The sequence below is a fragment of the Monodon monoceros genome, unplaced genomic scaffold (genome assembly GCF_005190385.1).
Source record: "Monodon monoceros isolate NGI ecotype Baffin Bay Population unplaced genomic scaffold, NGI_Narwhal_1 Super_Scaffold_20, whole genome shotgun sequence".
NCBI lineage: Eukaryota > Metazoa > Chordata > Mammalia > Artiodactyla > Monodontidae > Monodon > Monodon monoceros.
The window spans coordinates 92,727,155-92,751,336 of record NW_021703777.1 but is presented as its reverse complement, the minus strand read 5'-3'; the positions used below and the strand labels follow the sequence as shown (position 1 = coordinate 92,751,336).

The 24,182-nt window shown below is 44.5% G+C and overlaps 1 protein-coding gene across 1 annotated transcript; it reads right to left on the bottom strand.

Moving 5' to 3' along the window:
* Positions 1-5,370: 5,370 nt before the first annotated feature.
* On the bottom strand, positions 5,371-22,456 carry QDPR (quinoid dihydropteridine reductase). Its single transcript, XM_029235879.1, has 7 exons — positions 22,187-22,456; positions 19,924-20,016; positions 16,121-16,217; positions 13,810-13,950; positions 9,671-9,779; positions 8,557-8,640; positions 5,371-6,050 (listed from the first exon to the last, which is right to left on the bottom strand). The coding sequence occupies exons 1-7, from the start codon at positions 22,283-22,285 to the stop codon at positions 5,945-5,947; spliced, it is 729 nt and encodes a 242-aa protein (XP_029091712.1). The 5' UTR covers positions 22,286-22,456; the 3' UTR covers positions 5,371-5,944.
* Between the last annotated feature and the right edge of the window lie 1,726 nt (positions 22,457-24,182).

Genomic DNA, 24,182 nt, shown 5'->3' with positions numbered 1-24,182 from the left:
AGAGGCTGACCTCTCAGCTGGTGAGAGCCCATCTGCGGAGGGAGCAGAGGCCGACCTCTAGAGTGTGGCAGGAAATGGGCACCTGGGACAAGGGCACTTCAGGTGAGCTCAGGTGAAGGCAATCAGAAGATGCCATAAACCAGGCTGCAAATTACATGCCTCAGATCAGCTCCCCGAGAAAGGGCTTCAGCAATAAAGTAAATCTATGAGAACAAAGCAGACCCAAAAGCCTGGTAGACTTTTTTAGATTCTGTTCCAGGATAAAGTTTAGAAGACTCTAACAAAGTTAACTCCTTTAACTGAGTTAAAGGCGTCTGTACACCCATTCCTCTTCTCCCCTGCTCTCTTAAGCTCACTCTAATCTTTGACCCCCACGGATCTACTGAAAGTGCTTGTCAGTACCATCCGTGAACTCCCCATGGCTAAGTCCAATGGTCAGTTTCTAGCCTTTATCTTCCTTCACTTCCCAGCAGCATGTGGCATTGCTGTTCATTCCTTCTTTCTCGATACACTTTCTTCACTTTACTCCCAGGACTGCACATTCTGCCTTATTGGTTGCTCCTTCCAGTGTTCTTTGTTGATTTTTCCTCTTCTTCCCCATCTTAGAGAGCTCAGTCCATGGTCATCTTCTCTGCACACATTTAATGTTTTGCTAGTGGCTTAGCTCAGGCTGCTGTAACAAACTCCCATGGATTGGGTAGCTTATAAAAATACAGAAATGTATGTCTCACAGTTCTGGAAGCTGGAAGCCTGAGATCAGGGGGTCAGCATGTCTGGATCAGGGGTCCTGGTTAGGACCCACTTCTCAGCTGCAGCATGCTGACTTCTCATTGTGTCCTCCCGTGGCAGAGAGCAGAGTAGAGGGAAGCAAGCCGTCCCGTGACTCTCATAAGGGCACTGATCCTATTCATGAGGGTTTCACCCAATGATCTCTTCTCATCCTAATTATCTCCCAAAGGCCCCACCTCCTAACATCATCACATTGGGAGGGTAGACTTTCAACATACGAGTTTTGGAAGGACACAAACATTCAGTCCATAACAGCCAGTGTTTTGCCGCACTGCCCCAACGCCACCTTCATGGGCTACTCACAGGTAGACCCTGTGAGCCTTCCTGCGCAGTTGACATCATGCAAAGTTTTGCCAACAGAGAGTGTTGGAAACCCTGCAAGAAGAAGGGGCTTCTCCTCCTGGTTCTGGTGTGTTTCCTTTCTGCTCCTGCCACATGGATACCACGTGCGTGTGGGAGACATGAAGCAGCACTCCCAGGGACAGCTTTGCCTTGAGTTTCGGCAGCACCCCATGGGCAGGATCCCTAGGGAGTCTCAAAGGCACCCCAGTGGGAGTGCTTCTAGCCTCGGTCTCCCTGCACCTTGACAGGGTGTTTCCTGCTTCCCCAGTGACTGTAGAGCAGCACTGGCCCAGGAAACCCAGCAAAGCCACAACCATGTGGCATGTGGCATGTGCCATCCACGGAGCCACAACCATCCTGGCTCCAATGAGGTTCAGATCCCAGCCTTGGGGAGGGGTCTGTCTTCCAAATGTGTCTTTCCTTGAGTACTCTCCACCAGCCAAAAGGTATTCTTTGGGGTTCTCTTTAGTCCTTTATAGTTAATCTCTTGTTATTCAATAATTCTTCATGTTAAACTTGCCCTGCTTACATCACTGTGTGGTTTCCACCTCCTAGATGCCATTGACACACTCCCTTAGTGATCTCAGCTAGTCTCCTAGCTTTAAAGCTGTGACAAAGCGAGAGAGAGGAATGGACATATATACACTACTAAACGTAAGGTAGATAGCTAGTGGGAAGCAGCCGCATAGCACAGGGAGATCAGCTTGGTGCTTTGTGACCCCCTGGAGGGGTGGGATAGGGAGGGTGGGAGGGAGGGAGATGCAAGAGGGAAGAGATATGGGAACATATGTATAACTGATTCACTTTGTTATAAAGCAGAAACTAACACACAATTGTAAAGCAATTATACTCCAATAAAAAATATAATAAATAAATAAATAAATAAATGTCAACTGTATGCTCATGACCCCAAGTTTTCATCTCCATCCCAGTTCTCTCCCTTGAACTCCAGACTCAAAATACAGTTCGACATCACCACCGGGATAGGAAAGAGCAAACCTGTAAGTCCAAAACTACATTTCTGATATTCCCAGCAAAACTTGCTCTATCCACAGCCTTCTCCATCACATTTGGCAAAAAACTCAATCCTTCCTTCTGCTCATGTCAAAAACCTTGGGAGTCATCTCTGACTCTTCTCTCTCACCGGCACATTCAGTCCACCAGGAAATCCTGTTGACTCTACATTCAGAATACACTTTCCTCTCACCACCACCCTAGCCACCATCATTTCTTGCCTGGATCATCACAACAGTCTCAGGATTATCTTCAACATAACAGCTGGAGCAATCTTTTAAAATATATCATGTCATGCCTTTGCTCAAAATCCCCACAACGGCTGCCAAAAGTCAAAGCCAAAATCCTTAAAATGCACACCACCTTACATTTTCCATTTTCAAACTGTGCACCAGGCACCCCAGGGAATTCACAGGGTCACCACAGGATAGTTTCCATCTCCTAGATTAACACAGCGATATCTGTCCCACTGTGACTATTAGATTGTTAGGATCTAACTATTTATAAAGCCACTGTTAGGTATTTCCTTTGATGTAGGGGCTTAGCAATGAAAAATTGCTAAGACACTAATGGCACCACGGATCTAGGAAGTTTGGGAACCTCTGCGCCACACGATCACGTCTCTGGTCTCATCTACAAGGTCTCCTTTACTGACCCTACTCACTCCACTCCAGTCCCCAAGTTCTCCTTTAGCTCCTCAGCCATACCTGGCACACTCATGCAGTGGGGCTTTTGTCTAAAACACTCATACTTTAGATATCCAAGGGGCTAACTTCTGCACCTCCTTTAAGATTTGCTCAAATGTCATCTCTTCAAATGAGGTCCTCCCTCACTGTCTTAGTCAGCTCTGGCTGCCATAACAAAATACCACAGACTGGGCGGCCCAAAGGACTGAACTTAATTTTCTAGAGGTCAGAAGTCCAATACCAAGGTGCCAGGTGATTTGTTCTTATAAGGACTCTCCTGGCTTGCAGATGGCCACCTTCTCACGTGTATCTTCACGTGGCCCTTCCTTGGTGTGTGCACTGAGACAGACAGAGAGAAAGCACTCTCTGGTGTCTCTTCTTATAAGGACACTAATTGTATGAGATCTGGGCCCCACCCTTGTCACCTCAATCAACCTTACTTACTTCTTTAGAGGCTCCATCTTCAGCCACATTTGGGCTTAGTGTTTCAACATAGGTATCTGCAGGGGGGACATAAACATTCAGTCCATAACTCTACACTGTCTGAAATTGCAACCTCACCTCCTCAACATTCCTTAACCCCCTTACCTTGCTCTTCTTTCCTCACAGTTCACACCTTTTTCACCTACTCTAACTTATATTCAGGCTATATTTCATTGTTTATTGTGTCTGCCCTCAGTGAAACTCTATTGAGGGCAGACAGAGGGCTTTGCCTACTCCATTCACTACCTGTCATACATTAGCGCCTATTACATAGCTGGCACTCAAAACCTACTTGCTGAATGACTGGCTAAAGCATAAGAGAAAAAACATCCCACCTTCCTCATACCTGATCCCATTGCATTCTCTTGGCATGTCACCAGATTGTAAGGCCTAAGGAAAGGAAAAGAAACACATCTAAATAATCAATGATAAGGTCTGGTTTCTAAATGGAATGAAAACGTCTCCTGAAATTAATTGTATCCTCAGCAAGTCACTTAACTTATGGGACTGTTTCTTCATCTGAAAACGGCAACCATCTATCTCAGGTATTTTGGGGAGGATGAGATGGAAGAGTGGGCGTGTAAGGTGCTGTGACTTCCAGCTGTACTGCTCTCTGGCTGGGGGTCTTGGGCCACTCGGGATGCTATAACAAAATACCAGACTGGATGGCTGATAAAAAAAGAAGTTGATTTCTCACAGTTCTGGAGCCTGTAAGTCTGAGATCAAGGTGCCAGCAGGGTTGGGTGAGAGCCCTCTTCCAGGTCACAGACTTCTTATTTTGTCCTCACTTGGCTACAGTGCTAGGGATCTTGCTGGACCTGCTTTTAAAAGGGCACTAATCCTATACATAAGGGCTCACCTCCCAATGGCCCCACGTCCTAACACCATCACATTGGGCATTAGGATTTCAAGATATGAATGTACAAATTTTGGAGGGGACACAAAACATTCAGACCACAGCATTGGGTGACTTTGAAGAAATGAGTCCTATCTTTCGGAGCTCACATCTTCTTTCCCATAAAAGTTGGATAATATCTCCTTGAAATGCAGTGTCAAGAATCAAAAAAGACTCCTCAAATAGTTACACACAGAATTACCAGATGACTGAGCAACCACACACCTGGGTATATATCCAAAAGAACTGAAAAAAGGTACTCAAATACCTGTACAGGAATATGCATGGCAATACTATTCACGGCAACCAAAAGGCGGAAACAACCCAAATGTCTATCAACAGATGAATGGACGAATGGAGTGTAGTATATACAAACAATGGAATATTATTCAGCCACAAAAAGGAATGAAGTGCTAATAGCTGCTCCAAAGTAGATGAACCTTGAAAACATGCTAAGTGAAAGAAGCCAGACGCAAAAGGCCAGAGAGTGCATGATAGTATTTACATGAATTATCCAGAACAGGTAAATTCACAGACAGAGAACAGATTGGTGGCTGCAAGGGGCTGGAGACAGGGGGAATGAGGAGTGACTACTTAGTGGGTATGGGGCTGGATTTTGGGGTGATGAACATGTTTACAGAACATTGTGAATAGACTAAACGCCACCAAATTTTTTCATTTTAAAATGGTTAATTTTATGTTATGTGAATTTTACCTCAATAAAAAAATTTTTTTTTAAGAATTGAAAAAGAAAACACATGGTAAAAGCCTTTATGAATAGCAGCCATCTAGTGACTGGGTTCTGGGCTTAGTTCTGCCACTTACTGGCCATAAGGATGCAAAGTCATTGCTCTGGGTCTCAGTTTCCTCACCTGTAAAATGATGGGGTGCACTAGGCCACTAATTCTCAATCAGAATGGCCGGTATCATTCACGTGGGGCACTGCTTCTAAATGCACAGGGCCATCCCCCCAGCTTCAGATTCTGATACGCACAAGAAGGAAATGTGCCTCTGTCACTGTGCTGAGAACACTTACTTCAGGATTTGAATCCACCCCCCTTTTCGAGAACATCAGGCTAAAGACCACTAGCAGCCTGTGATTCTAGTACCTTCATCTATGACTGTTTATAAGATGCGTTTTGATTAAAGAAGACAACACAGTAAATGAAGTCCATTTATTAAGAAGATAAACTCCAAACAATCACAAGTAGTTCTCTTGCGTACTTGGCAAATGCACAGGAAAAAGGTACCTTAACAGAGTCCACGGGATTTTGCTTGTACTACAGAAGGAGTTTTATGGCAGTTTAATTCAAGGCTACAAAAACTACGGCTGTGACATAAACATAACATTCAAAAATAACTCAGGGTCCAAATGTCCCTGACCCAACAAATCTCTGAACTAGTCAGGTCGACACAGCCACTGGCAGGGACACAGAAACAGAGCCTCAAAATCAATTCAACATGACGCTGAAGCGCAGGGGGCCGTCCTGAGACCTCCTAAATTCCGTGGTTAACGCAGACTGACAGTGCTATCTATCTGTGGGCTCCACATGTTTTTATTTCACATAAACCTGTTACACTGTCCTAGGAGAACAAATGCACATTAGATGAGAGAAAGATAGGACTCACTGTCTCGTACCACGAACATGATTACAGAAAATGCAAGGCCGGATGTGGCCACGCTAACAGATTAATGACTTTTCTGACAGGCACCTCACAGGCAATGAAACATAGCTTAAAAATACGCTGGGGTAAGCTCCGTCCTTCCCTTTGTGGTTACCACCTGGATTAGGCTTCCTGAGCTTGGTCGGTTTTTCTCTGTGATCCAGTCATGGAAGGTTCTAGAACAAAGAAGAGAAGCTTTACATTTTAAAAGGAAAAATCTGGACACATGCTTAGAGTCACATTACTGGTTGGGTGGGTGGGGGGTGAGGGCACAGCAGCAGCTGTAAAAAAGCCTCTAAGGTCTCATGGGCACAAACCTAGGTCCCTGATGATTTCAGAACTTTACTCCTAATTCCTGACTGGCTAGATTTGGCAAGGTTTTCATTTTGCTATTTTTCTGCATTGTTGGAATCCTTTATAACACAGTGGTACGATTTTATGTGATTAAAAAAAGATTTTAATTAGTTCATTCTAAGAGACAGACATGGGCACAATACTTGACACTTAGCTTATATCACTTCCCAGAATTTAAGAAGAAAGAGAAAAAATTCATTATTTTTTTTTAACAAATATTTATGGAGCACCCACAGCTGTGCCAAGCAATGGAAAAAGATGAAAGAACACACTATTACAATAAAACACATTCGGTGTTGGAATGGGGCATTTAATGACCAACTCTGTGTGGGGAGGGGCAACCAACCGTGCCTGGGGAAGACGGGAGACCTCGTCTAAGAAGAGAGGAATGAAAAAGGGCACAAGGAATTCACAAGGTTTAACAAGTAGCTGATCATTTTTAAAATATTTACTCTCAGTGCTGAGTATACCATCTCCTCCAACAAACCCCAGGTGGGACCTTGGCCCTTCCTTCACCAGAGAACTCGCAGGAGCTCCTGGGATCTTTAATGCTGATAAGCAACCTGTTGGACCACAGCTGATGTTCAGCTGTCCAGTCATTCGAGCTCCCACTCTGGGGGTTGAACACGTGAAGGAAAGTCACGCAGGCTCAAAATCCCAAGCGCTGCTCCAACTCCCTAAAGTACTGTCATGTGTCCTGAGCCGTCTCTGGGGGCAGGGCTCAGGGGACAGTTCTGAAGGAGACCAGTCACAGCTGGATGTGCAGAGGCGTATGTGTTACTTAGGCAGGTTAATAAATGGTCTTACTTCTCCCTCCTCCTTGTCAGCTGTCTGGAGTGGGTGGGAGAGAACGCCATTCTAACCATGGACAGCCAAGAAGGTAACATGCTCACAGACGTTGCAAAGCCAGCTTTATGTCAACTTGTCACGTGAGTTTTCAAATACCACAAATGGGTGAGCATGATTTCTGGGGCAAGGCATGGCTGTCCCAGCCCACCCTCTGTCAGTTGTGGCCCAGCACTGAATTACACACATGGCCCCAGATGTTCCATCTAGGGTCCTGGGTCAATGTCTCTGTCAAGAGACATTGCTGGCAATAGTGGCCTTTAAAAAGAAACTCAAATGCAAACACCATTCAAGAGTTGTTCCTTCCACAACTTCAAATTTTTTTTTCTTTTGCAGATCCAGCATTAAGCATGATACCCGGTAAAGATAGGAGTAACTGTCGGGACAGTGGTTAAGACCGAGGGCTCTGCAGCCACACTGCCCGGGTCAGATCCTGGCTCTGCTGTGCAACCTTGGGCAAGTTCCTTAGGCCCACACTCCCCATGCCTCCGAGCCCCCAAACCTTAAATAAAGATGACAGCACCTCCCTCACAGACCTGCTATGAGCATTTAATAAGATCATGGTTATGAAGTGCTTAAATAGTGCCTGGCATGTAAGTGCTACATAAGTGCTTGTTCCAAACATAGAAGTCCCAAATAGCTCCCAATTCCATTTAAATAAGATGTAACCTCAGGCCAGAAGCAAGCTTCTTCTCAGCCCAAGCCTTAGAAATATCCTGTGCAAATAGCCATCAAAGCGGCTCAGACACTGGCTCTGCCGGGCGAGTCCATCCCCACTCCGTGAAGGCAGGGCCTGCATCTTATTCCTCATCGTCTCCGGGCCCAGCAGAGTCCCTGGCCCGAATGGGTGCTCAGTGAACACATGCTTAACTCCCCCTTAAATAGAGGAGAGCGGGAAACTGAGATCTAGGCAAACACAAAAGAGCTCACTCTCTCTGTGACCTTGCAGTGCCACCCATACTCACAAAGGGCTGAATATGATTTCGGGCACAAAGGATGCTTCCTGTGGGTTTGTGGCTTGGCACTAATTCAGGCATGTGGGCCCAGATGTTCCACCTAGATCAGCGGCAGATTCCATGCAGCTACTCCTCTTTAACAGACAGAACACGGTTTACAGGCTCCAGGCTTACCCAGCCCTGCTATGGGTCACACACAGTGCTGAGACCTTGGCACACACTTCCACGTCTTACCCTCCTAACAATTATCACCGACCCCCATTATACAGATGGGGAAACTGAGGCCTAGAGCAGTTAAACAACATGCTCAGATTGGCCAGCTGGTGGGTAGAGGAGTCAGGATTCAGGTCGGCACCATCAACCCCTCCACCCCGTGATATTGACAATGAGGTGCAAGGTGCCCTCAGAGGTCAGGCCCTCACGAACCACCCAAGTTGATAAGCCAAGATAACACGGGCCTGTCCTTTCTCCCACAAGAGGCAGAGAATGGAAGCTGCTGAGTCACTGAAATGACTGTGATACTCACTCGACCAGGAATTCCAAGGGTGTCCAGGAGCTGAAGTCAGCCTCAGGCATTGATTTCCTGTTCATCGGTGTGTCCAGGGTAACCCTGCGAGCACAGAGATAAGCGTGTCACATGTGCCTCCCCCTCAGAACAACAGCTGCCCCGGCCCTCCTTGGCCAGGAAAGTATGTGGAGAGATCACACGAAGATAATCAGAGAGAGGCCAGGAAGCCGTCCACAATTACAGAGATCACATCCCAGCCTGACTCAACCAAGTGCTTCAGAACTCACCCTTCAGGCAGACAGGAACAAAATGAAAGGGCCATGTTTTGCCTTTTTTCTAAAACACTGTCTTTACTAAAGTAAACTGTTCTGCTGTTTATGTCTCCATTCACTCCCTAAACTGTGGCAGACTCATTTCTCAGGTTTTTGTATGTGTAATCATAATATTCCTTTAAATATGGGGAAAAGACAGCCTCATCCTTCATTTTGTGGCTGTTTTCCATGAAATCTTCCAATTTCAGCAAGGGAATACAGAATTCAGGTATGTATGACTTTCCCAAGAACCTTCAGGCCTCGGAAATCATTCAAAATAGCCGTGAGACCAAGTCACAGAATCACAGAAGCCCACAAATGAATACGTGGACAGCCCAGTCCCCTAGCAGACAGACATCCTCTTTATAGGAGCACAGCTACAAGACAAGCCATTTGGTCCTGGAATCCCTCCAGAAACCTCTCCCCGTAGTTTCCCATATTCTTCCCCAGGCTCCCCCTCTCCCATCCCACAAACCTAATACAGTCTCTCTTCTACACCGACCTTATAATGACTTGAAAGACAGAACTACAAATAATAAAATTAAATGTGTAAACTATTTTTTAACAAGGAGGGAGGGAGGGACAGATAGAGGGAAGGAAAAAAAAACAAGAAAGAGGCAAGAGAGACCCATCCCATCAGCCAAGCAACCATTCTGGAAAGCCCAGGATAATCCAAAACCTAAACAGGTACCTTCAGGGCCTCTGGTGAATTTCAGAAGCCAAGGTGACAGCACACACGCACCCCTGGTGTAGAGTGACTCTAGGTCACATGTGGATTCTCAGCCATGGGGCAGAGGTGGGGGAGACTCCCCAGCACTTACGGGAGCACGGCGATGGCAGCAGACCCGGACGGCATGCCGCTGTCCTTCCCGGCCAGGCTCTGGCAAAGCTGGTGAACCGCACCCTTGGCCATGCCGTAGCCAATCATCCCTGGGAAATAAGAAGAAAGCATTTCAGTGACCACTGGCCGCCACTGGTATGTCCAAAGAACACCACGCCAGGGTCCAGAAGAGGACGGGAAAAGAGAACCAGGGACGTCCATGGAGAGAAAGTGGAAGGGACATAACCTTCTATTTGCCTGGTACTTAATATTTATCACAGAAGCCATGAGGTTAATCCTATTTTTATTGCTAAGGAAACAGAGGCTCGGACAGGGTGAGTAATATGCCCAGGCCCACACACAGACTCGCACCGAGGCCAATGGAGAGGTTAAAAGCCAAGCAAGAGTTCTGAACCCTTGTATCAACAACTGCTTGTGAGTAGCCTGCACACACCCACCCTGGGTGCCCAATGGGTCAGCAAAACCGAGCAGTCATTTGAAGCGCAGGCTTTAGAGTCAGGCTGAGCAGGTTCAAAGCCCACCTCTTCCACTTACCACTAAAGAAATCCAGGCGGGTTCTCAAAACCTTTCTAATCCTCAGTTATCCCATCTGTAAAATGGGGATAAAGTACTTAATTCTAGGCTCAGGACAGGGCGGGACTTCCATAAGTGTTTCCCATCAGATTAATAGAAGTGCTATGGCCTGGAGTCCAACTCCTTGTTTAAAGTATACCATCTGGGGAAATTCCTTAGTGGTCCAGGGTTAGGACTCCACGCTACCACTGCATGGGGCACAAGTTCGATCCCTGGTCCAGGAACTAAGATCCCATAAGCCACGCAGCACAGCCAAAAAATAAAAAAATAAAGTATACCATTTGAGCAATTGTGACATATGGGCATACAAGCTACCTATTAGCCTTCCTTTCCTCCCATGAGTCAGCAACTGCTTGCTGACAGAAGTAAGGCATGCCTTCTTTTATTGAAGTACAGTTGATTTACAACGTTGTGTTATTTTCTGCTGTGCAGCAAAGTAATTCAGTTATACATCTATATACATTCTTTTTTTAATATTCTCTTCCATTATGGTTTATTACAGGATGTTGAATATGGTTCTCTGTGCTTCACAGTAGGACCTTGCTGTTTATCCAGTCTATATGTTGAATACAATAGCTTATTAGGACAGGGTTCTGTCTGAACCCCCAGACACATGGCAAGCGAGGTCTCTCTCCTCTCCAAAGTTCCCCACAGCACCCAGCTGTAGGTGCACTAAATGCAGCTATCGCAGTAACAAAGAATGGTTAATTGCTGTCAACACCCCTCCACCTTCGGAAAACCACTACTTCCAAAGGTCAGCAGTGCCCTTAAAAACCCCAGCAGGCATGCTGTTTAAAGAATAACAACTGAGGAGGCATCAGAGGTCCAGGGGGAGGTGGGGCTCACAGCCCAGCCAAGAAACCAATCACTGAACCGCTTCCACAGTAACCTCAAATTGCAAAAGAGGGTCAAGGTTTCAAAAAGTTATTTAGAAGTACAAGAAGAATATTTCACCAAACCTGGCTTCTCTGTTTAATTAGGGGCAGGAGGCCAACAACGGCAGGAAGATCTAATAGTAATTAAAATAAACCAGTGCATGAATCTCATTCGTTCAGCCCCTGTCCCCAGCAAACTCCTAGGACTCTCTCTTCATTGCACTCAAACAGCATGAAAGCAGGGAATCGGATGAAGAAAGAAACAAGCAGCCAGCAGCCAGCAGCCCTAATGGTTTAATTCCACAGAATTCTACACAATGCGGGTAAGGGCGTCATTGGCAAGATATGGAAAAAAATGCATATCATTAAGAAGATAAAAACTGTCTTTCCAATTACAAAATGATCAGTGTAGTCCCTAAGGACTGATTTCCAAACATAAAACAGATCCTTAAATGGTAAACAAAAGTGATCACCATCACTTCCACACAGTTTATGCTCCAGTGGACAGTCTACAAATACAACCTTGGACATAGGAGGGTGAGGGTTGTCTCAGTATCTTTCCAAGTGAAAAACTTTCTATTTTTGAACAACTCTTCTTGGGTTTGAGGGACTCCTAAGCCTGCTCATCACCTGCTTTCACAGATTTCCCCAGATTTTTCTGGGGTCCGAATCAGTTAAAAGATTTCATGACTCAAATAAGTTTAACAACATCTAACTAACGAGCTGAAAGATGAACAAATTTATTAACATCTGAAGCAAGAGTAACTTAGCATAAGTAAGTCTGGAGTAAATAATAATAATAGTTCACATTTACTACTGACTCTAATACCTTTTCTAAACCATTTACATCCATTAAGATGTTTACAAGTCACAACTACTATATAAAGGAGGTATTACTATTTACCTTCATTTTACAGATGACAAAACTGAGGTTCAGAGAGGTTAAGTAACTTGCCAAATATCACACAGCAACTAAATGGCAAAACCACAATACAAAACCAACCCGTGTAGTTCCAGATCCCATAGTCTTAATCAGTATCTGAAACTATAAGCAAAGAATATTTACAAACCAAAGGCAAGTAGAAGACTGTTTTGTCCTTCAGAAAAATTAGTCTTTCAGTCCTAGGGTTTTTTTTTCAATGTCAAGCTATTACTCATTTCTCTATTTACTTTCTAGTGCCTCTGCTCTATGTCACCTTTAATAAAAATCAGATCTTAACCCAACTAGCATCTAACATATGCACAGCTTTAATCATTGCAATAGCCACGGACTTGTAAGATCACCTGCTCTGAGAAACATGATAAGAAAATGAGTGGCAAGAAATTATTAATTTGTAACAGGCTCACAGTTAAGTTAGTTACATTAAAATCAAAAAAGGTGCTCAAGGTTTCCACCACTTACTAAAGAGATCCCAAAAAATCTCCCCCCCTTTTTTTTTAAGAAGAGTTCAATGTAGGTAGTCTTACAGATAAGACAGTTTCTGCCTCCCTGTGCTAACTCCCTGACCCCCTGCTTAAATTCTTTTAGCCCGATCCCAAAGGGAGAGTGATGGGTTGAACTGTGCCCCCCAGCCAAATTCAGATATTGAAGTCCTAACCCCCATACCTCAGAATGTGACTGTATTTGGAGATGGGAGGTAATTAAGTTAAAATGAGGTCATTAGGGTGGGTCCTAATCCAATATGACTGGTATACTTCTAAGAAGAGGCAATTTGGACACAGACAAACACAGAGGGAGGACAATGCAAAGACATAGGGAGAAGACAGCCATCCACAAGCCAAGGAGAGAGGCCTCAGAAGAAAGCAACCCTGCTGACACCTTGATCTTGAACTTCTAGCCTCCAGAACTGTGAGAAAATACTTATGCCACCCAGTCTGTGGTACTTTGTTATGGCAACCCTAGCAAGCTAACACAGGGAGTACAAAATGCAAAGGGAACTTGGATCTGCATGATGTAACAAAAAAGCACAGAATTTAAAAATGATCAGGATTTCAATTCAATGTACGTTTGCAACTTATTTTTTGCATAACCCAGACAAATTACTTACCCTAAGTTTTAGTTTCCTTATCTGTAAAATGAAAAAGATAATAATGACCTCTACCCCAGGATTAAATGACTATATATAATAAGACTTACCATGTGCCGGGCACTTTGTACATATTAATACCTCTAACACCTTATAACTACTCTTCAAAGTAGATATTACTGTCACTATATTACAATTAAGGAAACTACAGCAGAAATATCGTCAAAGAGAACAAATGATTTGTTCTAGGCCACACAGCTAGGGTGAAGAATCTACCTCAGCGTCTCTCGCTCTACAGCTCACACTATCCTTGGGACACGTGAACACAATGTGACTATTACCTAGCTGATAGCTACTGCAACACCATTCATTCCGTGGGTGCATCACAGATAAATAAACAAGATGAGGGGCTGCCAGATTACAGCGGTCCTTCACCACTGCGAACATGAGGACAATGCAAATGAAAAGATCAGGAGTTTTTCCCCTAAAAAAATTTGGGCCTAAAAGGAAGCAGAATCCATCAAACTGTAAAGCACCTGAGAGGGTAAAGGGCTTTAATTGTCCTCATCTCACGGAAGTGTCCAGCAACCCCAGCAAGCAAGTATTAGCATCCCCATTTCACAGACAGGGAAATGGAGGCTCACCCGGAGTCCCATCCAGGGCGGCCTTGGCCCCTGCCAAGGTCAGGAGGCCTCCTTCTTTGAGGTGCTTGGTGGCCAGGTGGCTGGAGATGGTCGACGTCCAAATGCTCTGCTTCCACATCAGGTCACAGTTTTTAAAGAGGGCTGAGCAAAGAAACACACGAGGTGAGCATTCACAGGGAAGAAAATGACAGGTGAGCTCGACTCATGGCGCCCGACACTCCAGGAAGTCCTCACAGCCACTCTGTGTCTACAAGGAGATCTAATACAAACAGCCCAGGGCTTGCGGTCAGAGACACGGGTTCGAATCCAGGCCACGTGATCACCTGAGTCTCAACTTCCTCACCTGTAAACTGGTAAATGTCAGCCAATAAATGAGGACTGTTGACAAATATGCAGGACTGGCTTTAATTCAAACATTGTCCTACTTCATAAAGGGCATTAGGTCTATAATTAGAACCTATATATCTAAGTCAGGTTTTATCTGTGATAAAGGGACTATTACCATCTGGACATAAAGAGGGCTTTTATGGAGCTACATTTTTTTATGGCTGAAAGTTTAATGCCAGCTTTAAAGACGCTTTAAAAGAAAGCTGAAATAACAACCATTTTGCAGTTGTTTTAACCCTCTGGCCTTCCAGAGACGTGAAGAGGAATAAGTGGTAAGGAGTGTCACATCACCAGCCGAACAGTTGTCCCCTTCCTCCCTCACAGGACACACAGAACCCAGTGAAGCTGCACCCATGACCCAGAAAGAGAGACCTCCTGATACAGGAGGAGGGGTTTTCAGTAGGTGACAACCAAGGTACTGCATTTCCCTGCTAAAAAGAACTACAAAAAAAAAAAGGATGGACCCACATGTATCACTTTTTGTTACCAAAATACACAAAAGGCCATCAGGGTGTTTTGCCAACCTGATCACCACACAAAATACCAATTTCCCATTTAAGTGTGGTTCACAGAAAATCAATTCCTTTTTAAATGGCTTTGGCTGATAAATGTAGAAGGAATGATAGAATTAGAAAACTACCATTTTCCAATCCCCAATGGGATGACTGACTCAGGTAGAGATTACCAATGGATGCTTATAACCATTAGGTTTTGGGAATCTGGGGTTCTCAAGGTGTTTGGGAACAGGATATTCATACACGATGCCAAAGTACCATCCCATAGGTCACTTATAATTGCAAACAGAAAAATGAACCTTTATGATGGAAATCTATCAGCTTGCCACCTTAACCAAGCACGAAATTTGGCATCACTCTGGATGGAGAAGGTCATGTGACATGGTAAGCTCCCTATGTGATGCAGTGTGAAGTCCACATCACTCAGGAAGCATTCTCACCTCAAAATATTTGACCTGAATCTAAGCAAGCCTCTAGACCTACCTTCCAGTTCACAGGAAATACCAGGGACAGAGGAACAAGGTAAATGATACCTTAAAGAAACAGTTTGACAAATTCAGTGTGGGTGACAGTCTATATGAAAACTGCCCTGGACCTGCCAAATCTGTCACAGGAAAAAAAAAAAACCATTCTAGATTAAGAGACTAAAAACAACAATAAAATGCAGTACATAAACCCTGACTGGAACAAATTTAGAGAAAACTATGAAACATATGGAATAAACTGAGGTAATCAGAACATGAACTGATACTATTAATCTCATAGAATCACTGTTAATTTTCTTAGGTATGAGAATGGTATTACGATAATGTGGGAGAACAGCTTCGTCTTTGGAGGCGCATGTTGAAATATAGTGAAGTGTCAAATTACTTTCAAATGATCAACAACAAAATACACACACAGAGGACACACATGTAAGAAAGCAAGAGAATGCAAGTATAGCAAATGTTAACAAGGACTGAATCTAGACGGAGGACATAAGGGTGTGTGTTGAACTGTTCTTTCAACTTTTCTGTATATCTGAAAATGTTCGTAATAAAAAATGGAAAATATACTCAGCTTTAACAAAAGCTCAGTTTTGAGTCCTTTTGACCTTCAGAATGATCTCTCCATTCCATTCACATCCCCCAACTCCCAGTAATAAGCCCTGAAAGACTGGGGTAGAAACAATGCTGATTTCATTTTGTCTCCTTTTTAAATGTCAATCTCAAGGTCCCTCTGCCCTAACCCCCTTCTATGGGAAGTTTTTTCTTTATCTGTAAAACGGGGTGTTGATCCCTACCTCACAGCTACGGTAAAGCTTCTGAGAGACATACAGGAAAACATCTGACCTGACACGTAGTATAGACCCATCCCCACGCACCTGGACAAAGAGAAGAGCAAAATGACTAACTCAGAAAAGGACTCACACTTGGACTTGGCATTGCCCCCAGCCCATCCTCCAGCCACACAAAGGATCGCGTCCACCTTCTCTGCACCCAAGAGCTTTCCAACCTCAGCCGTCACCTGAAATAAAAGGGTTGGGAAGATGCACTGTCAGGTAAACCTCAACAGGCTGACATCTTTACAGTCACCTCTATTTATTTTTCACTTCTTCTTAAGTCAGTTCACAGTACCTGGCAATTAATACTTTGAAAATAAGATGCAGGACCAATTTATAATGGACATTTGGATAGTGAAGCTCGACTACATTTCAGTGTGATTTTTATAAAGCAACCCAGTCTTCTTCTGAACATCTAAAGGGTGGAGACATATGCATCCCTGGAATAAAACAATAAATAAAGTAGGAAAAGTTTTTTAAAAAATCACCTAGGGCTTCACTGCCTACAGCTAGCCTTCTGGTATACTTCTTTGCCGACTTTCTTTGCAAATCACAGAATCATAATCTGAAATAATCAATTCCACTCTCCTTGGAATACAAGTATCCCATTAACTGCAGCTCCAAGAAAAAAAAAAGCCAAAGAGAAATTATTTTTTTTAAAAAGCAATAAAAAATAGTCAACAGCAAAATGTTGGTAAATAATGAGTACATGGGGGTTCATTTTAATTCTCTATTTCTGTCTGATTAAAATGTTTAAAGTGTTGAAAACATATACATGTCCTTTTGTTACAATTTATTAAAACAGAAGTCTGACAAGACAGACAATCCTGGTCATTACCCATGACCCTTTTCCATATTTTTCTGGAAGGCATCTATGCTCACCACTATACCATATTTTTTCTGGAATGGCTGAAAGGACCACAGCCTCTCAATAGCTTTGTTAAGATCAATCTTCTTAAGACTTAACACAATGGTGTTAAGTGTAAATGGTGTAATTCTCCCAGCAGTAACATTTCAATCTCTGACTGCTTTCCCTAACTATTTCCGAGCCTTAAATTACTTTTTCAAGGGACTTCCCTGGCGGTCCAGTGGTTAGGACTCCGCACTTCCGCTACGCAGGGCACGGGTTCAATCCCTGGAACTAAGATCCTGCAAACCATGAGGCCCAGCCAAAAACAAAAATTACTCTTCCAAAGAGACTGCATTAGCAATGGAAATCAATCTTTCCTCTCCATACATTCTACACCTAAAGCTTTCATTTTAAGAAGATTTCTGAATATCCCTTGGCAAGTATCTCACCTAATCCTGATTTAGCTTTTGTTGACCTTTTGCCTGTTACCCTGGTTCCCCAGCTGCCCCTCCCTTGATTTCTAAGCCACACCCTGCTGCCAAGAGCCCAGATCCCAGTTGCAGGAAATTGGATCATTTCCCCTGACCTCTGTACAGGCACACAACCTGTGCTCTCTACTTTTTAGGGAAGCATGGAGCCCGTACCAACAATGCACCTGCTTGATTTGTTTTTTTACAACCTCTGTCTTTTATTTTTATAATAAAATTAAAACGAGGCATTTTAAAACTCCTTCCCCTTAAATTCTGCTTTCTGCCCAATAGTCTTCTAAAGATTTAGTACTTCTCTCACTTCTTCATCTTATCACTGTCATCGTGAATTTCCAATCCAGGGGGCCAATTTTACGTGTATTAGGATTGAACTTCCTCTTCTGGAGCTTTAGAAACAAAAACTGGATGTCATGTTTTTGTCCAGAAATTCTTAATTGAGTGACTGGGGGATGAGAGAGTCTCCTACAGGAATGGTTAAAGATTTTAAAAGCTAAGCTTATAATAATGAAGGCATTTCCCAATCTTCATCGTAAAGATGCACTGTATGGTCAAGACTCAGATGCGGACAACTTCACATTCCAAAAGGGATACAGACATCAGAAACCTGCAATTAAAGGAGCAGGAGAGACGCTGATTACAGAGAACCACGTCTGGAGGAGCTGCTGCTATCCAAGCCCAGATGCCTTCCTAGCATTTGGTTTTAGTTATCATTACTTTATTCACATGAAGCTATTTTGCTGAGAATCAACTTAAGGTACAGTTAAGAGCACAGACATCAAACCCCCACTGCCCAGGTTCAAATCCTAGCTCTGCCACCTACTAGCTTTGACCTTGAGCAAACACCAGGGACTTCTATGCCTCAGACTCCTCATTTCTAAAAGGAAGATAAAATGAGAAACTGTTTTACAGAGATTGAGTTAATGCAAATGCAAATACGGCACTTAGTATGGTATATAACACACAACGAAGCCACGTCAAGTTTTACTATTAGGTCCATTAAAGACAATAATATAATTAAATATAGGAAACATTGAGAGCATATTATAAAAAGTAAGGACAACAAAAATCTACATTTTGGAATAAGTCAGCTGGGTTCCTATATTCTAAACTATGTCAAACTGATGCTTTAGGAAGAGCAAATGAGCAGTTACAGTATAGTCATAATTTATTTGGGTTTTTTGGGGGGGTTTTGCCACACTGTACAGCATACAGGATCTTAGTTCCCCAACCAGGGATCGAACCCAGGCCCCCTGCAGTGGAAGCGCAGAGTCTTAACCACTGGACTGCCAGGGAAGTCCCAGGGTTTTTAAAAAAATTTTAGATTTATACATGTATACGTTTGGAGAAATGGACTGAAAATATAACAAAATATTAACTGCATCGTGAGAACAGAAATGATTTCCTTCTCCTTTTTGCTTAACTGTATTTTCTACATCATACATGCACTACTTTTAAAATTTTTTAAATTTGTTATAAGAAATAGCTGAGGGTTGGCATGAGAACCATATAAAGCACATCCTCATGCAGCTGGTGGGAACAGCTCTTTCAGAAAGGCAGAACCGCTTAAGAGCATCTCAGATATTTATACCAAGATATCCAACAAATTGTTAACAGTGCTTCCTTCTGGGCAGGGGGAGGTGACACTATCACAGAGAGAAAGAGGGGTATTTCACAATTTACCTATATATTTGTATAGTTTTGTTTGACTTCTTATTTTACAGTAAGCCTATACTTTTTTTTTTTTTTTTTTTTTTTTGCAGTACGCGGGCCTCTCACTGCCGTGGCCTCTCCCGTTGCGGAGCACAGGCTCCGGACGCGCAGGCTCAGCGGCCATGGATCACGGGCCCAGCCGCTCTGCGCCATGTGGGATCCTCCCGGTCCGGAGCACGAACCCGAGTCCCCTGCATCAGCAGGCAGACTCCCAACCACTGTGCCACCAGGGAAGCCCAAAAGCCTATGATTTTATAATTAGAAACAACCTGCTTTGTTAGTATTCTTGCTTTGAACAGGGGGAGCCCACTTTTTAGAATGTATGCTAAATAATCAGAGATAGAGACGAAGAAGTTCACCACAGTATTCTTGATAATGGTAAAAAAAAAAACTTTGCAAAAAACTTAAATGTATAATTAAGTGCAAACTAAACAAACTGTGGCCAATCCACACAAAGAAAAATTACATGTCAACACAGGTTTTATTAAGTGATCTGAATAAGTATCTAAGTTAAAGGTTAAGTTTTTACAAAAAAGCTGACCATGACATATAAAATACGAATTTATTTCAACTTGTAAAACTAGTAACATATAGTATGCATAGTTTGTAAGAAAAGAAAATGGGCCAAAATGTGAACTAACTAGTGAGCTAACTTGACATGAATTATGGGCTATTTATCTTTGTGGGTTTTTTTTCATTTTTTCCAAATTTCCCTCCATGAGCACAAATGGCTTTCATAATTAGAGAAATAATACCTGAAAAAAAAGAAGAGCACACAGCCGGTGGAACCCTATCCCCAGCGTTCCCCTACCACATGCGCGGTAGGGCCTTCTCTAGACTTACCTGGTCAGCCTGCTCCGTAAACGAGTCTGTCATTTTAACCAGGACGCTGGCACTGGCCTCTTCATTCTCCACGACGTCGATGCTGGCGACCCACTGGATCAAGGAGAAAACAGCTTCGGTCAAGAGACAGTCAGTTGTTAAAGATCCATGCCCAGGAACTCGGGGAGTGGAAGCACATAAGAGGCTTTACATGAAAACCACCTAGAGAAAGTATCTAGCAACTGACCTCTTGCACTCTTTGCAGGGCATCTGGCTTCAGCCAGTGTACCCCTTACTGAGCCCCAGGCTAGCCCATTCTGCCCCCAAACACCTCTTCCTCTTCCACTCCCACCTCTGAAAGCCAAACCCTGATCGTGCAGAGACCCCCTAGACCAGGGGTCTGCAAACCTTTTCTGTAAAGAGCCAGAGAGTAAATATTTTAGGCTTTGCTGGCCATACAACCTCTGTTGCAACTACTCAACTCTGCTATTATAGCTGGAGAGCAGCCATACATAACAATAAATGAATCAATGAGTGAGAGTGGCTTGTGTGCCAATTAAACTTCAGACACTGAATTATGAATTTCATAGAATGTTCACATGTCACAAAATATTACTCTTCTGATTTCTTTTCAACCATTTAAAAATGGGGAACTATTTCAAGCTCTTGGGCTCTATGAAAAAAGGTGTCAGGCAGGATTCAACCCACGGAGAACTGGAATTTTCCGACCACTGTCCCAGAGCATAAAGGGATGACTGTGGGTTCAGAAATCAGATCAGGCTTTGAACCCTGGTTCTGCCCTATAGAGGCTTTCTCGTTCACCCACTCTGCAGAGGTTCCTCACCTGTAAAATGGAGGGTTGTCAACAATGAATGGTGTTAGTGTGAGGAGTACATGGAATGTAAGATTCTACAGCTGCTGGCACAGGTGACACATGGTTCTTACTCAGAAAGCTCCAAGGTCCGGGAGTCTGAAGGTCCCAGAGATAAGCATCTCCACCACAAGCTTTGAAGAACACAGCATCCTTTCAAAACACTCACTACTTCTGTGTCACAGCCATGGGGGATACTGAGACAAAGAAAAGGTTCTATCCCCGCCCTCCCGGAGCCCCCAGGAAGAAAGGCAGAGAAAGACAGGAGAGTCACAGGTAAATCAGCTCCGCAGATTCACCAAGTCAAAGGGCCAAAGTGCCCGCACCGGGAGGAAGCACAGCCCTTTTATCTATAACGTAGGTGGATACAGGAGCCCTGTATTAAAGTTACAGGAAAGAGTAAAGGAAACTAAGAGTATGTAGGAGCACAGTGCTTGGCCTTTGGCTGGCAGTCCTTAAATGTTCCCATTGTCACCACCATCCACGGCTGCAGACCTGGGAAGATACCCTAAGACAGGTAAATGGTGGGAAGGTGATGTATTTAGAATCCTTCAAAGCATATTCCTATACCAGACTGTGAGTAAGAAGAAAACCCTGGCACCCTTTCTCTCTGGTCCCAGCGCACCCTTGCTCAGGCTGCTGCTAAGTAAACACCCACGAAAGCTCCCCAGAGTGGGGTCCCTGACCCCGCCACGAGCTCGGCGACAACCTCGTCTCTTCCTTGCTGCTTTCTGGGGAGCGGCTACTGATTATGCAAAGCAGTAGAAGTAATCTTTGCAAAACAAAAGGCATTTCAAAGTATCACATATAACGGAAGCAAATGGAACAGAGGTATATATCAATAATATATATGTATATATATCAATAATAGCTAACATTTAAATAGCTTTTACCACGAGTCAAGCAATTTACAATTTATGCACAACGAACGACGCCATTCATCTCATTTAATCTTCGTAACTCCCCTAAGGGATAAATACTATTATTATCCCCAGTTTACGGATGGGGAAACTCAATTTCGCTGACGTTAAGCAATCCGTTCATGGTCATAGGGCTAGTAACCCCAGGCAAGCAGTGTGATTCCAGATCCTTCCTTCTCATTACCTCTCCCTCCGTCTCTGTTCTCTCGAGTCATGCCAGACTTTCCGGGCCTGGAAGAGGCCGACGGAGCAGCCGCCGCATGCCCCCGAACCTTTCTCCTTGGAGAGCAAAGGCCCAGCACCTCGGGCCACGGGGTACGCACGCACTCGGAGACAGAACAGACGTGTAGACGTGTGCATACATGTGCAATCACCCATGTCTGGGGGTGCTCTGGGGCCCCCAGCTTCCTTCCAGACCGCGCTCCGGCGCTGCACCGGCAGGCCCCTCTGGGCCCCAGTCACCACGGTGCCCGCCCGCAGCCCGCCGAATTACCCAGTTGCGGTCGCGGAACGCCTGCACGCATCGGGAGCCCAGCGCGCCCCGGCCGCCGTACACCAGCACCCGGCGCGTCTCCCCAGCTACCGCCGCCATCCCGCTCCTCCGGCTCGGCTTCCGCTGCTCTGAAAGCCCCTGAGCACGAACGTGGCGCTCCGCCCCGGCCGCCTACCCCGCCAAGAGGGACCGCGCGTCGGCCGCACCCGCAGCCGAGCCCGCTGCCGCCGCCTAGCGCGCAGCCACACTCGGCGAGCAGGGCCGCGCCCCCTCATCCGCCGCCCGCTGCCCCGCCCCAGCCCCAAATAAACACCCACGCACGGCGAGAAGTGATCTCGAAGTGCCGTTTCATTTTAGTGTGCACAACGAGCCTATGACAAGTTAGGAAACTGAAACAGGAGAGTCTCAGCCACTTGCCCAGAAGAGTAGGAATTCGAACCCAAGTCTTTAACAGGGTTCTGCCTAACCACACCTCCATTCAGCCTGGAGGAGCATGGGCTTGTTGAAGATCCGTCAATTCCCGCAGAATTTTTCGAAAGATAACTGCTTAACCCCTAAAACACCAAAAATTGACATAGGTCCATCATTTGGGGCAGAGATAGGATGCAAAGGTATTACACATGGCCTGCCTTCTCAAAGCGTGCTTCATGTTACAATAAGGATAACGAATGTTATTGGTCACTTACTAATGTGCCAAGCACTCTCGTAAGCCTTTTATAAGTATTTTGTTGTTCATTACCAGAAAAACATTTGCTATGTCAAGGTTATTGTGATGAAGACAGCTGTTGCATTTCAGAGACCTGATCTCCAGCCCCAACCCTGACATCCAGTTTTCTCAGGAGAGAGATGTCTGGAATAGCACATCCCCTGCCTACCACAAAGGGTTGCCGCACCATCAGGGGTGAGCAAGCATACGGTAAGAGCCTTTGTACACCGTACAAGCTGTGGAGACACTCTTTATTTTCATTGCGGAGAGACCACAGAAGTGAAACCCCCTTAGAGGGAAGAAAACTATTTCCATCACCATGTCTCTCTGCCCCTCTGTGCTCTCCAAGTGAGATTCCCAGAAGTCCTGTTGGTTAACAGGGCAACCTCCTGAACTCCCTCCAGAGCTCTGTGACCAAATAAGGAATTTCACCGCCGCTTCTGCCCCACTTTGCCCCCAAAGCTACTGACAATGACTGTTACCAGTCTCACATGATGTGAAGTTGACATTCAGCGATAGACTAAAAGTTAAATTTTTAAAGCCACAGTATAAGATAGAAATCGTGGAATATTTCATTCCTTGTGCCAGTAAATCAAAAGAAAAGGACAGATCTTCACTCTTAGGAGAGACAAAGACCCCAGCAGGGCGATGGGAGATTATTATTTGCTAACACATTAGAAAAACACTTTCCTTTCCCGTTTCAGGTGACACAACAGGTGAGGGCAGGGGGGAAGGGTGGAGATAAAGGGGGGCTGTACGTGTTGGGGTCCAGGTTTCCCCAACAGTCACAAATTAACTCTGACTCAGGCTGCAATTTTACCTGCAGCAGATTCACCCAGTGATAAATTTAAGAATCATAAAGCCTTGTTTACACATTTCAATTAAAAGGCTTGAGAACAGAGGTCATTTTGTGGTATTAACAACACTTCTAGGGATTCTGACAGCAGTGACATTTTAGAGAAAGAAATGCCAGGGCATGCATCAAAGAGATCAACATTCGATACGGTGCATTGTTGGCAATGTTCAAGTGCTAATCATTCCATTTTTGTTTTCCTTCTACTGTACGCATTTTTTGAGACTGGTTAGCATCTCTTTATCGTCAGATCTACCTGGTTATGCCTGCTAATAACTTCCTTGCCGTTAAGAGGTCCACACCAGGGTTATTCAAATACTTGAAACGAGGAACAATTAAGCCCTCTGCTGAAACCTTAGTCTAGTGGGGGATATAGGGTTACTTCCTTCGGTAACACACTCCTCTACACTCCAGTCAGGTGAAGACGTCTCTGTAGA

Excerpts from the sequence above, each read along its gene's own strand:
- QDPR (XM_029235879.1), bottom strand. The coding sequence starts at position 22,285 with ATGGCGGCGGTAGCTGGGGAGACGCGCCGGGTGCTGGTGTACGGCGGC. Across the intron at positions 20,017-22,186 it reads CGTTCCGCGACCGCAACTGG|TGGGTCGCCAGCATCGACGT; the intron begins GTAATTCGGCGG and ends TCCTTGATCCAG. Across the intron at positions 6,051-8,556 it reads CCCTTGGAATTCCTGGTCGA|AACCTTCCATGACTGGATCA; the intron begins GTGAGTATCACA and ends TCTTTGTTCTAG.